Consider the following 15,801-nt stretch of genomic DNA (forward strand, 5'->3'; position numbering starts at 1 on the left):
TTTAAACTCACTCACTTTATGATTTAAAGTGAACTGTTTCAGTCGTCATGTTGGGATAACTTCTTTTAAAATCAGGCATTGGGTTGTAAAATGTTTTGCGTTTCCATAAAGAACACAGATTAGTTTTATGCATAAATATGGCATAATGGAACAGAAATACTCACCTGTTTATGTGTTTATGTAAACAAAGAGAATGACAGGTTGTGCAATCCCACATTGCCTCCAGGTGCATTGAAGACTATAAGCGAGGTCCTGATGGGAGGTCGTGCCTGCCGTTGTCTGAAGCCTGCACTGAGGGCGTAGATTGTGGAGAAGCCTTGGATGTCCCTGCCAACCAGACTGTTTTTGGAGACCTATATTATGGATACAACAATCACACTAAAGAAAGCACCTCTGGACAGATCCTAAAGGCAACATTCAGGTAAACACACAAGTTGTTGGTCGAGCTGAGTCTGTGAAACATTGTTCTGCCATTTGATTCCCTGTGGGGAGGCCATTGTGAAGGATGTGGATGTTTGGCTCCTGCAGTGATAAATCTCTTTCAATCAGCATACTAAAGTGGCGTGATTGAAACAGACTGTGGAGGCAGATGGATAATGTTCACTATACGTGTCAGAGATTGGACAGTAGAGCTTTGTGACGCTAAATCTGTCAAGAAAAACCAGGTTCACGGAACATAAATGGATTCTATTTATTTTGAATTGAGAGGTATATGTTGAACACGATGCAGGCTTGGAGTTTGCATAAGGCATGCCAAGAATAAAATGCCCCTACTTTGTTTTCCCAATTGCAGGTATTTTCTATAAACATCCCCAACATCAGCTCTTCTTTTTCATTTGACTGCATTCTCGTTACAGAGTGTGTGTGCTCTTACCAACCAAAGCCAGGAGAACAAGGCCTCTAGAATGTATTTTTACAGTGTCATTTAACACAAAACCCATTGGATCAGTACTTTTAAACAAATAATTGTTTTAAGCAAATCTAAATACAGTGGGGCAAAAAAGTATTTATGGATTTTTTTTCACATTCTGTCTCTCACAGTTGAAGTGTACCTATGATGAAAATTACTGACCTCTGTCATCATTTTAAGTGGGAGAACTTGCAAAATCGGTGGCTGACTAAATACTTTTTTGCCCCACTGTATATATTATTCAATCTACTCACTAATGCTCACAAAATTCATGTAAAGTATAACATAGTAAAAAGTGTTGTGCTTGTGAACAAAACCCAGCTTAAAAATCTGGTGCACCTGTTTGAGGATGTAGACGTCATACCCGAGGAGAAGAAATCATGCCAGATAGTGGAATGAGATGGCAGGTTTTGGACTCTTATTTCCTGATGTTTGGACATCTTGCCTCTGATTGGATAACAGCAATGCAACTCTACCACTGGCTTTGTTTGCTTTGATGTTTTCTCTCCACAAATACCACAAGCCTGAAAGAGTTGTGTGTAAAAGAAGTTAATTTACATCTAATTAAGGACCCGTAAGACGTAAGATTCCATAGTAAATATGAAATCAACCTTACGGACCGTTGGGTTATTTAACCAGAAGATTTGAACTTTTTATTGCAGGGATTATGTAACACTTTGTATTAACTGAGAGACAAGAGAAGAGACAGTCCTTTAAAACATTTAAGCAGGTTTATTTCTAACAATTTAAACAATTTTCAACAAGACTAACTCTAACTCTAAGTGAAGAATGGATCTGGTGTAATGAGACGTGAGATGGATGGTGTATGTGTGAGTGATGTTGTAATCAGAACTCTCGTATCCGGAGAAGCAAGTCTGAATGATGTTGTGATGTTTTGCTTCTAGCTATGATCAGAGTTTGATCGGAGTTTCATAAACATGAGACGCCATTTTGTCGCTCTACACATACCCTTGATGAGACCTTCGTACAGATCCAGAATGCCAGGTCCTCGGACCCCCCTTTCAGTACGGGAGCCGGTGAAACAGCGTCAGCAGTACAACAGACTAGTCTTTGGATTGTCTCCAGGTAAAAAGCGACAGTTGGTTCACAGCGTCGGATGGACCCCCTTGGGTCAGTGAGTTCAGCTTTTATTCTGAAAGGAACCGTTGCTTGGTTGGTAAAATGCAACAGATTTCATCCAGCTTGTTGGTTCTTTGCTTAAAAGGGAAGTCCGGTGGCCGGTCCGATACTTCGCTTAGCATGCGGTGAACTCCAGTGAGATCTTAAGAACTGAACTTAAGATGGTGTGGGACTGGTTTTATTAATCTGGATGTTTTGAATTCTGGTCGAATCAAAGTTGGCAGACCACAGAGACTATGCCACGCTTCAGAAAGGAAGGTTCTGATTGGATCAGTGAAAGCAATGTGTCATGCGTTTACATTACGTGTAGTCAGCATGTCTAGTGCAGCTAGATTAAGTCATATTACTTATTAAAGCATATTAATCATAACATTGTTATTCCACAGATTGGTCAACATTATATTATTGACTAACACTTTGTTTGATTAGCGTTAGTAAAAATAGAGTTCTTTTATTTATTAAAAAGGCAAGAGTCGTTTCTTCAGTCTTCTCTTGAGCTGGAAATAAAGCAGTTCAGAAGTAGGGTTGTCACAGTATGAAAATTTAACCTCACGGTTATTGTGACCAAAATTATCACGGTTTTCGGTATTTTCGCGGTATTTTTTAAACGGTGTTGCATATGTTCAGAAAGCATTGATAGTCCTGTTCTACACAAACTGAAATCGTTTAGAAAAGGTTTAACAGTGTTTATTAAACCTAAAATAACACAAAGCCTTAGCAAAAGTGCAACTTTTCACAAGTAAAGGAACAAATAGCTTCTTTTTCTGGAACATGTTACAGTAGTCAGTGCAGGTTTAAATTATACAAATCCAAACATTCAAAACATAAACAATATGTAAACAAATCAAAGAAACACCACTTGTTTTCTCATATACTTGTTTTCTTCATTATCAAAATGAAAATCTAAAACTCCAGTCCACACTTGACTTGAGCACTGTACAAGTCAACCTTAAAAAATATGTATTTAAAATAAATAGCCACTTTAAACAAATTACTAAAATAACTACTACACTATGTAATCAAATCCAAATGTTCAAGTATAAATGGCATTGAATAAGTAAACAAATCAATGACAAGGAACTAATTGTATATTTCTCTTCATCATAAACAAATAAGATGCTTCATCCAGCAACAGGGTGTCCGTGACACGGTTTAAATGCTGGCAGAGGACGCTGCGGCTGCAGTACAGGTGCTGGCCAGTAAATTAGAATATCACCAAAAGGTTGAAAATATTTCAGTAATTCCATTCAAAACGTGAAACTTGTACATTATATTCATGCAATGCACACAGACCAATGTATTTCCAATGTTCATTACATTTAAATTTGATATTCATAAGTGACAACTAATGAAAACTCCAAATTTGGTATCTCAAAAAATTTGAATATTCTGAAAAGGCTGAATATAGAAGACACCTGCTGCCACTCTAATCAGCTGATTTACTCAAAACACCTGCAAAGGCCTTTAAAAGGTCCCTCAGTCTTGTTTTGAAGGCACCACAATCATGGGGAAGACTTCTGACTTAACAGCTGTCCAAAAGACAATCATTGACACCTTGCACAAGGAGGGCAAGACACAAAAGGTGATTGCTAAAGAAGCTGGCTGTTCGCAGAGCTCTGTGTCCAAGCACATTAACAGACAGGCGAAGGGACGGAAAAAATGTGGTAGAAAAAAGTGTACAAGCTCTAGGGATAACCGCACCCTGCAGAGAATTGTGACGACAAACCCATTCAAAAATGTGGGGGAGATCCACAAAGAGTGGACTGCAGCTGGAGTCAGCGCTTCAAGAACCACCACGAGGAGACTCATGAAAGACATGGGATTCAGGTGTCGCATTCCGTGTGTCAAGCCACTCTTGAACAAGAAACAGCGCAAGAAGCGTCTCGCCTGGGCCAAGGACAAAAAGGACTGGACTGATGCTGAGTGGTCCAAAGTTATGTTTTCTGATGAAAGCAAGTTCTGCATTTCCTTTGGAAATCAAGGACCCAGAGTCTGGAGGAAGAGCGGAGAAGCACAGAATCCACGTTGCATGAGGTCCAGTGTAAAGTTTCCACCGTCAGTGATGGTGTGGGGTACCATGTCATCTGCCGGTGTTGGCCCACTCTGTTTCCTGAGGTCCAGGGTCAATGCAGCCGTCTACCAGGAAGTTTTAGAGCACTTCATGCTTCCTGCTGCTGACCAACTTTATGGGGATGCAGACTTCACCTTTCAACAGGACTTGGCACCTGCACACAGTGCCAAAACCACCAGCACCTGGTTCAAGGACCATGGTATCCCTGTCCTTGATTGGCCAGCAAACTCGCCTGACCTTAACCCCGTAGAAAATCTATGGGGTATTGTGAAGCGGAGGATGCAATACGCTAGACCCAACAATGCAGAGGAGCTGAAGACGACTATCAGAGCAACCTGGGCTCTCATAACACCTGAGCAGTGCCACAGACTGATCGAGTCCATGCCACGCCGCATTACTGCAGTTATTGAGGCAAAAGGAGCCCCGACTAAGTATTGAGTGCTATACATGCACATTTTTTTCATGTTCATTCTTTTCAGTTGGCCAACATTAGAGAAACAAACATTTTTTCATTGGCCTTTAGAATATTCTAATTTTCTGAGATACCAGATTTGATGTTTTCATTGGTTGTCACCTATAAATATCAAAATTAAACGTAATAAACATCGGAAATACATTGGTCTGTGTGCATTGCATGAATATAATGTACAAGTTTCACGTTTTGAATGGAATTACTGAAATATTTTCAACCTTTTGATGATATTCTAATTTACTGGCCAGCACCTGTATATAGTGACTCGTTGCATTCTCCCTCAGCCAAAAGTCCTCGCGTCATGCATTTAAGCTAAAATGCTAATGTTAACTTACCTTGCACTGGCTGTAGAGACATGGGTGATGGTCACGCAGATGTGCCATTAGATTCGAAGTGTTGCTGCCTTTTGCAGACACTTTTCCTGCACGTTCTGCAAACGGGATAGCAGTCTTCTATTAACTGTCCCTCAGCATTTTTCAGAAATCCAAAATATGCCCATACTTCCGATAAAGTCTTCTTTTAGGGCTGATGGATGTCCTGGGCGCTACCGTCTCCTCCTTCGGCCATTATTTCAGCTTCAAAGTTTTGGTGCCGTTGCAAACTAAAAAGTGCGTGTGCGCGCCGCGGGAACTTCAGCTGAAGCGACGGTGGCTGGCAATGGTCACCGCGCCGAAACCGCGGCCACGGTAAACCCACCGAGATAATTTAGTTTTTTAAAAACTGGACGGTTATTTTTATTGTTAACTTTTTTACCGGGGTTTACCGCTATACCGGTTACCGTGACAACCCTATTCAGAAGTGAATGCATGACCTAGAGGCAGTCTCATGCAGCTTAGTACTGTGTCAGAGGCATCTGTGGAGAGAGGGTAAATAACCTTCGGTGGAATGGCACCTCCGTCACATTACATACCCACCTTTTGAAGGGCACGGTGGTCCGTCCAGAGATCACCTGACATTGAACAAATCAGAGTCTTGAAGGACTCCGACGACAGAGCAGGGTGCAATTCCCCAGGAAGAGGCCAAAAGTGGTGAGGTACGAACCCCACGCCGAAGAACAGTCTCGCATACTCCTCGGGAAGCACAGAAGTCAGCAGATTATCAAGATATCCCCGTGGAAGTAATAATTTGAAGCAGGAGCGAATTTTTATACATCCACGGGTCGGGAATATTCCCAAACAGCATATTGATCTTTGTAATAGCACTTATCGTGATCCAGTACAGGAAAGAGCAGCAGGTAGGTCAGGTCAGAGCGAGCGAAGTATCCCAGCAGTCATGCCGGAACCCACGGACGTCTAGGTCCTACGAGCCAGAACACCAAGCAGGAGGACTAGAATCTGATGACAAGTCATAGGTCCACCCCCCAGGAAGCGAGGATCATCGACGAAACTCAGCAGAGGAGAGAGAGCACAGCACAGGGCACTTCAATGTAGACACAACAAAATGGCGTCTAATGCAAATCAATAAACAAAAACAAACCTAGCATTGTGAGTCCCTGCATGTACTATGTGTAGCAATTATGTGAATTAGCATTAAGCGAAGAAATAGGTGCAATACACTGCGTGTACTGGAAACAGTGGTGCGAAAAGAATAAAGTAATAAAACCTTATACTGCGTATGGGAAAAACAAAATCACTGCACTAAGTAAAATGTAACCAAAATGAAGGGCAAAAATGGTTGTAGCCCATAATGGTAAATTAACAGAGTTAATCATAAAGTTTCAAAACTTAATCACTGTAACAAAGTTCTATAAAAAGATAGATATTTGAGTGTCAAAGAGCACTAAAAATGTAAATCAGTGAAGTCAGTAATCAACCTACATGTGAATGTTCCCATAAGGCATTAAGATTTGTGAAAATAACAAATTTGGATAACAGTAATATGTGGACTAAACCCATCTACTGTTAACTAACTGATTACCTGACTTCAGGAACCCACAGCATGCTCATCTCAAATCATCCAAGTCTGCACATCATGTATAAACAGGAAAGACAACCATGTACACACACAAACATAGACAACTTTTGTAACTCGAGTTAAAGAACTATGGAGCCGACGAGCCTGACAATAGAAATCACACAAGTCTGTCCCTTCTCTTCTTTCTGCCATCATGTGTTAAAAAATACACCAATAGCTGTCTATAGGTACAAATCTCCTTGTTTAGTTTTGATATTTTGCTTAATGCCGCTAGAAAAGTTCAAACTACTGCTTATCCAATCACAGGATGCGTTCATGTCAACTTTTGCATGAGGCCTGGGCCACGCTGACTCGTGTGCTGATTGGCTATCGCAACTAGATTGTCTCTGTTCACTTACAGCGGACAGTGGGCTTCTTGATTGATTCTGAAGGCCTAGGGCAGACTTAATCTGCCTGAAAACACAAGCTAGCTTAAATCTGATTGGATAACACCCAACCTTGGTATTTTAACACTGGAAGCAGCACAGCCAAGTGGGTATAGAATCTGGCTACAACGTGCTGGAACACCTAAAGACAGCAATGTGCTTTTCGTTGTTGACTAGTAATTTGAGAAACTGTTGAGTTACTTGCTTTGTTCAAAATGCTCCCAACTATTCCCCTACATCCAATCCTAATATAAAATACTTATAGCCGAACTTACTGTAAAATAAACAATATTTGGAACTTGCTGAAGCAATGTTAGAAAGGTGTGAATTAACCCTTCAATATCCAGGTTTTTTATGTTGATGGTTTAAACGAGTAACAAGTGTGTTGAGATGAGAGTAAAACATAGAACACCGGCTTTTATATGTAAAACGTCTTTAGATTCATAATCAAATGAAGTTGGTTGGTCTAAAATTACACCCAAGCTCTTCAAACTAGGTTTTTAAAAGATAAATTTGGGTACGGCACATCGGTAATAGTTGTGTTAGCTTCCCAAGTACTCTGTTTCAACCTTTCAGATTCTCTCAGGGTGGAACATGGTTTGTGTCATACATTAGCAAAATGTCTCCTCAGGTTGTGAAAGCATATCAGATTGAATCAGTGTCTGCAAAGGCTATTTTATGATGGGGTGATGATTCTGTGGCGGTTTTTATGTCTGCGCTCTTCTTGTAAAAGCGAGAATGGTGATAATAAAACTTGTCCCTGTCTGGATCTTTCTATAGACTGCAACAGATTCATCCTAATCATAGGCAAAAGCTGAAGTTTCACAGCAATAAAAAAAACCACCTCTTTCACCAGGTTTATATGTTAGACAGCTGAACTGTACATACTTCCTGATTTGCACAAGGCATAACATGAAAGGTAGAGTAGTTTGAAGGTGGTTAATTATCGCTGTCTGCATGCTGTAATCATCGCCACTGAACCCAGGAAGCCAGAAGGTCAGCGAAGGCATCTGTGGTGCAGGAATTTAATTTGTGCTTGGATTCTGCCACTGGAGGCAATACACCCACTTAGGGATCTACCACTGGAGTCTGGGAGCAAGAGGGATGGGTGAGGCTGGAAAGCCTCAATTGCTCTGATGTTATTTGAAAGGGCTTGTGAATGGATGGTGAGGCCTTAGCCAAATGCTTCCTGTGCTGATGAGGTATGGCGGATGAGTATGTGAGCAGCTCCACTGGGACGCATGGTTAATGCATGGCCTAATTATGAGAGTGAAGACTGACCAGGAGCCAGTGTGCTGAAATTTTATTTAATTGGACCAGATGAACGCTTTAATTTAAAATGAAGTTAAGTTACAGGAAGAAAGCATCACAGCTGAACACCAAATATCTGTTTGGGGTTTGATGTCAGCGGAGCCTTCGGATTTCACGAGGAAGCGTTTCAAAACACCTAGCATATATTTGGAATTCACGTTCTGGAAATGAATTTCTCATAAGAAACAGTAAATCTGTCCTCAAGGAAGTGAAATGTCAAATTTAATGGCACCCTGCAAGGAGTGGCTTCTTCACAGAGCTGCTTGAGAAATGTTTTAATATTACATGGATGTGATTTAACTCATTGTGACCTGAGGGACCATCTAAATGTGGCTGGAGTTCTACTCATGCTGCAGGTAAGGTCCTAATGTGTTGATATATTGAGTTAGACTCCAGAATATATCGCATTGAAAGGAAACACAGCTGCACGTTACATGGAGTCAGTGGATCTGACAGTTGATGGAGCCTTAACCCTAACCCTAACTCAAGAAACATCAATGAATTATCTCAAAAATGACTGGACTGCTTTAAACTCAGCTGCATGTGAACCTCAGAACTTATTTTAAATACAAATAAGCGGTGGAAAGAGTACTACAATTTTCTACTTAGGTACAAGTACTAAAACTTTGATATTTTTTATTGAAGTACCAGTAAAAGTATTTGCCAAAATTTTTACTCAAGTAAAACTAAAAAGTATCGTAACTATAATGTACTCCAAGTAACGGTTATTTAGTTACTTTTTAGTCAAAAACAGGCAAAATCACAATGCTAGCTGACAACACGCTCTGCGTGCACGCACGCGCACACACACACACACACTTATAAGCAGTGTTGGGGAGAATACTTTCTAAATGTATTTAGTTACAGAATACTGAATACTTGCTTTAAAATGTATTCTGAAATGTATTCCGGTACTTTGTTTAATCTTGGTGCTGTATTCAGAACACTTAGAATACTTTCCCATAAAAACAGCATTTAGGTCTATTAAATGTCACAATATGTGTTGATAGCTACTCCCGCAGGAAAGCAGGGCATATTAATGCTAAATGTCATGTACCGACTTGGAAAAAAAAATAAAACTATTAAATTATTTTTGTTACTTTATCAAACAGTCAATAGAAAATATATTTCTGTTTCTGTAAGAAAGTGCTTGAACATTGCACAGCATTACTGTCTGCAAGAAAATGTAATCTAGACAAAACACTTCAAAATAATTGGGACTGGCCAATCAGTGCGTTTATTTAGAAAAAAACGATGTATCATTTTTATTTTTTCATGTGATATATAGTTTTTCCACGATGGAATGGCGGACTGCCTCGTTGACATACATCCAAAGCAGTCCAATCACTGCGCTCTATATGTTTGATGGGCCAATCGTAGCACTCTGTAAGCCAAATGGGCGGGATGTATCTGCAAGTTAGCAAACCAAGACGGCCACTGCTTCGTAGTGGTTCAATCACAGCGTTGTTTTGGTTTGGTGGGCCAATCACAGCACTCTGTTGGTGGACGGGATTTTAGTGATATATAGCGGTGGATCGTTTGAAACGGCTTTGACATCAGCTTTTGACTATTTTTGACTTAGGGTTTTCTTTGAGTCAAGGGGAGATGGATGGAGGTACTTAAGTTTATTTCAAAAAGGACGTATTAGCATCTTTTTTGACAGAGTAGGGTGGACCGCATCGTTGACTTGACATCCAAAGAGGTCAGTACGTCTTGTTGTTTGGTATCCAATTGCATGCGGAGAAACACTGTAGATCCCACCCCGCACTTAGAGCTAGGGATGGGTACCTTTGACATTTGAATCGATTCTGTACTAATTCCCTGTACCTAGGAATCGATACTGGTACTTAACGGTACCAATTTTAGATACTTTTGAGTGTTTAATATTTTAATTCTCTTTTATAATTAAATACATATTTTTCTCAATTTATAACCGTATTTGATAAATATTATAATAAATAACATACACCTGTTTGTATTTTAACATTGTCCTTGTAGTTTTATAAGCTGATAATTAAACTGAAGCAAACATCTTTACTGTGAACTAAATTTACTGTGTATCTTTATTCCTTTTGCCGTCCTTTTTCATTTGATTTTTCCTACTGGGAAGTTAGAATTTCCGAGGAGAAAGTGAACGCACCATTAGCTGATAACAATAGTGGCAATGGAAGCTAATTTATCAAGCTAACGTTATCTTAAACAGTTGGAGCAGATTAAAGCAATGATGCCTCACACTTAGATCGTTGTCACTGGTTTCATCTTCACCCAATCACCCGTCGCATTTAGTAAAGTGAAGCCAAACTTTAGAAAGCGTTCATGTTCTTCCAGTTGGAAATTCGGAGTTCCGAGGAGAAAGCGAACACACTATCAGTGAAACGGAAGCTAACATATCAAGCTAACGTCATCTTAAACATTTTATTTACCTACCAGAGCAGATTAAGATGAAGATGTCTCACTTAGTTCGTTGTCGCTGGTTTCATCATCACCCAGTTACCCATCACATTTAGTGAAGTAGACCAAAGCTTTAGCGTGTGTTCTTTCTACCATGCTGCTCTGTTTACAACTGGCTCGCAGCGACCGACAACATAACGCTCTTGCGCATGCACAGCTGTCTAGGCAAGCTGTCTTGTTATGAAGGACGGGTACCGAAACAAGGCACCGTTTCAAATGACGTGAATCGGTGCTCAGTCGGTACTATGGAGTTTGGTCAGTACCTTAAAAAGTACAGAATTCGGTACTGGTCGCTACTTAGAGCAGAGACTAGAAAGAGAGCTGAGAGCCGTCAATGGACCGTAGACACTACCTGACAATTTCTTTATTCATTTATTGAATTTCTTTATTTATCTTTCGGGTGAAAAGTGAAAAACACACAAGTATTCCTAGTATTGCAATGAAATTACGAAAATACTGGTAACTGTATTCTAAATACCACGTTTAAAAATAGTAACTGTACTCAAATACAGTTACTCATAATTAGTATTCTAAATACATAACGGCGGGTACTAGAATTCCGGTACTCCATGACACTGGTTATATGCTTGTGTGGACCTCCACTGACTTCATTCATTTTAGTGACTCCACTATGCCTAACCCATACCCTAACCTTAACCAGTGGTGTTCTATTCCTAACCCTAATTTAAACTAACCTAAACTAAAAGTTAATTCACACCATACCTCTAAAACCAAATTTTAGGGTGCTTGGCATTAGGTGGACCAGCAAAATGTCCCCACATTGTGGAAATGCCCACAGATTACAGGTTAAAAGCTAAGTTTTTTCCCCTTAAACAAAGAAAGACAAGTACACACACACACACACACACACACACACACACACACACACACAAACACACACACACACACAAACACACACACACACACACACACTCCTGCACACACGCATGCGCACATACACACTTCAAAGACTAAATTACTTTTAAAGCACACAGCTGAAGTGAGGGACATTATCAAACACATCATCCTTTTTTTTTTTATAAAATGTTGTAAAAACAATATGGAGCATAAATATTTGGCAGACACAGATTGTTCAAATTGTCCCCCATCGACATAAAAAAATATGGACATAGCCCGCCCTTTGCTCCTCTGGGTGGAAAGTTGAAGTAAAATAAATAGGAAGTTCCCACCACTGATTTTTTTTGACCGAGTCATGCCCAGACAGTCCAAAAATGGGAGAATAGGTGGAACTGAGGGTGACGCTGTCATATTTGAAAAAGGGTCGGAACAAATAAAACCAATTTAGCTACTAGCTAACTTAGCTAACCCAAGAAGCTAAGAAGGACTTCAAGGACTGCAGGGTAGCCCGCTCGCATGACCAACTGCCTCCCGTGCAAGGCTGTAGTCATGCTGGTTGCCTGTGGAGATCTAAAATCTCCACAGGCAGCCTGTGACTGGGACTGTTAAATTACAAGCAGAGCCAGATCTATGCGACTGGGAGCCCTGGAACTTCCAGATCAGCTCATTCTTCACAGATGGAGTTCGGTGGGACATTAGCTGCATGATAATGTGGTAAAACGACCCCAACGTTATCACTCTGCTACAGTTTTCTTCCTAAAAAGGCCGGGAAAAACTCTGTTAGCTTTGGGTTAGCACAAGGTTGTCAAACTCAAATTCACACTGGGCCAAAATGAAATTCTGGGACGAAGCCGCGGGCCAATCTTAATATTTTTTGATAAAGTGATGGCAAATTTGCACATTTTCTTTATCAACATATATGCAATTTTGAACCTTTTAATTTGGAAACAAACTTATGTTCGCATTAACACTGAATGTGGAATAACCAAATTACACACGAGCAAGTCAATTTAAAATAAAACGCATCAGTGGTATATCTTTGGTGTGTTCTTACTGTGTTGAAATTCTAATTCCATCTTTTAGTTCTTTTTAAAACACAAAGGTTTTATGTACCAGCAACGTTTCGTTTGTGGCTGCAAACTTCGTCAGGCTGACGCTGATGGTGGCGTCACTTCCTTCTCCATTTATCCGCGAGCAGCAGAGGACGTTGTCGCCCTCTGCTGCCCGCTCTCCCCTCTCCGACGATGCAGTCCCATGCACGATCCAACGAGTGACGCCACCATCAGCGTCAGCCTGACGAAGTTTGCAGCCGCAAGTCAAACATTGCAGGTAAATAAAACCTTTCTGTGTTTGAAAAAGAACTAAAAGATCGCACCAGTGGTGTTCATTACTTGTGGTATATTCAGCATTTTTAAAATCTATTCAGGATTCATGTTTTCTTGTTGTTTATTCATCTTTTTATTTTTATTCTCCTTTTTTTCTCCTGTAATAAGTGTCATCGCTGCTGTGACATCTAGCTTTCCCCACTGAGGAACAATAAAGGGATTTTCTATTCTATTCATCTATCTGCAGCCTTTCCAGTTTCTGTGTTATCCAGGTTTCTGCTGGTGAACATGTCTGAGCAGCTTGACCACGTTGTTGTGTGTCGGGGAGGAAAAATAAAAACGACAGCAGCCACAGAGTCAAGTTGATTTGAGCATGTCACTGCTCACTGGAGTTATGTCAGCTCTGTCTGGAAGTTAGTTGGAAAACTTTCTCTTTCTGTTGTGAACACATTACTGAGTGGTGAAAATCTCCGTTTCTGGGCTTCAATGTCGGCAGATAGCTGAGTAAACTCGGTGCTGAATGAGAGGAGCCTTTTAGTGATGTGACGTTCACGAACGAATCGAATCTTTTCAATGGTTTTCAAAGTGAACGATGAGCCGAGTCCCTGCAGAGAGCCGTTCATCTTAACAAACCTCCGCGGAAGTCGGTCAAACTCACCCGCTCAAACTCCACCCACTGCTGTGACGGACGTAGGAGGAACCATAGATATGTATACAAACACGTGTTTATATATAACCAAGACTGTGCGCCCTCACGGGCACCGCAGGAAGACGTTGCTCTTGATTCCCCCACCCCCCACCCCTTCCCACTCTCTTGGCTTCACTTCGTTCAAAGGAGCCAGTCTTTTGAACGGCTCTTTGAGGTAAACGACCGACTAATGAATGACTCCCATGGAAGAGCCATAAATCCCATCACTAGAGTGTTTAGTTTGTCTGAAACAGCGGAGCTGCAGACACCGGCAGCAGACGCTGGAAAAAACACAAACGAGGGAGCGCTTCGGCTCTGTGCTAACGCCGCAAAGCATCATGGGAGTTGTAGTCTTTGCGGTAAAATCGGCCAGCGGGTCAGTTTTAATATATTTTTTATATTTATCTTGCGGACCTTGTAGTGGGACCCGGTCCGCATGCTGGCTTCCCCGGGAAACGGGAACAGCCAGGCGCCTGCTCTAGCAACTCTTCTCGGGCTGGAGACAGAAGACGGGCATCCGCTCAAGGTTCCTATCCAACCAGCAGCCCCACTATCATGTTTGACTAAGCAGTTAAATGACAGCATTCCGCAGCCATTCAACCAGCAAAATAAAGTACTGTAATATAAGTTTCAGTGGGAGCACGGGCAGAATATCTTGCTCTCCAGCCAGAACTCAAAAAAAGCACCAGTAGGCAACATCTTATCCAAAAGAGCCTTTATTTACACCGGCAATGATAAAACAATCACAAGCAATAATAAAACACTTGTCCTTCACACTGAAAGCCAGCTGATCTGCATAACTAACAAGCAGCGGCACTTAGCTGTCCCAGTTGATGTGACCCCCTCCCCGGGGTCTGAGCTTCCGACACCGTCCAACGCCCCGGGGTGCAGCTTGCGAGGACAGCGGGTAAATCCACAACTTAGGTCCGGCTGCCAGAGTCTGCGGCGGCAGATGTCGGCGTGGTCTCGGCACCCAACTACTCCCAGCCCTCGCTACCTAAAGAAGGTGTCAAGCCTTCCCTCCTATTGCTGGAACACTGCCCACCTGCTCAACTATCTTTGTCGCCAGCAGCCCTAAACGACTGCGATCGACCCCACCCCCCAGAATCCGGTGCCACAATTACAGGACGACCACACACACAGCTTGGTAGATCTGCCACCCTTTTGTTCTCTCCGGCCTCATTACCCATAACAAGGACCAGCCAGCGTCCAATCACCACGCCCTCAGGATCCGGCAACTCCCGTCTTCTGTCTTTCACACTCTCCCCCTTCTTGCCCTGAAGGACTCGCCCTCGAGTCCTAGATTTCCACACTATAATCCTTGAAGCAGGCGGGGGGGTGTTAGCGCCCTGGATGGGACATACGGCTGAATAAGGTTGCTCAAGTCTTGCAGCCTATATATCATACAAAAATGTCTGTACTAATTATCTGCACAGACATGTCCAATCTCAGTCCGTTTGTTCGGCTGAGCGGGAGCCGTTGGTGGTCCCCCCTCCAAATATGGATTTAAGGGGGATCGTGTGTTATCGGTTCTGGCTCCAACGCTCTGGAACAAGTTACCTCTGAGTGCTAGGCAGGCGCCATTGCTTCAGGTTTTTAAGTCTCGCCTGAAGACTCATTTTTATGTGATGGTGTTTCAGCACTAGGGATCGCAGCATTGCCTTTATCTTTTCTTTGGGGGGCTGTATTTTTTTGTTTTTTTAGCTGGTTTAACATGTTTTTTATGTTAGTTTACTGTTTTTATTCAACATTAGTTTGTTTTTATGATTGTTTTTAACATTTATTTTATTATTATTGTGAGTTTTATGGTTGGTTTCAGCACCTTGGTCGGCTGTAGGTGCTATACGTAGAAGGTGCTTTATGAATAAAGGAATGAACAAACGAATGTTGTGGAAAATAATTTCCTCCAGAAATCCCAGATTACGAGGTAAAAAGGATTTTATCTTTAATAGTTAGATCTATTCCTGGTCAGCCTTTTATTAAGGGGATTAACAGGCTAAGCCGGTGTCGGTTCAGGATCGGCTCGGGGTCCTTCGACTGCCGATGACGTCAAAGTAGTTGATTGGCTGAGCATGAAACTTACGGAAGTTACGTTATCACATTATGATTTTGATTGGTCAGAACAAATTTGCGGTCGTAGTCTTAGCGGTTGTAGTCCTGTAGTCCGAAAATCAACACTTTTTGGAGAAAATATGTTTGAATTTCTAAAGGAAATGTAAAATATAAGCAAATGATA

General features: G+C 41.5%; 1 protein-coding gene across 7 annotated transcripts in view; it reads left to right on the top strand.

Moving 5' to 3' along the window:
• Positions 1-15,801, top strand: part of astn1 (astrotactin 1) — a 556,409-nt gene that overhangs the window by 280,113 nt on the left and 260,495 nt on the right. For all 7 annotated transcript variants that reach the window (XM_054746696.2, XM_054746699.2, XM_054746711.2 and 4 more), the window contains one exon: positions 227-421. In XM_054746696.2, coding sequence (XP_054602671.1) covers positions 227-421 — 195 coding nt within the window. The remainder of the gene's footprint in view (positions 1-226; positions 422-15,801) is intronic.

Source organism: Nothobranchius furzeri, chromosome 11 (genome assembly GCF_043380555.1).
Source record: "Nothobranchius furzeri strain GRZ-AD chromosome 11, NfurGRZ-RIMD1, whole genome shotgun sequence".
NCBI classification, from domain to species: domain Eukaryota; kingdom Metazoa; phylum Chordata; class Actinopteri; order Cyprinodontiformes; family Nothobranchiidae; genus Nothobranchius; species Nothobranchius furzeri.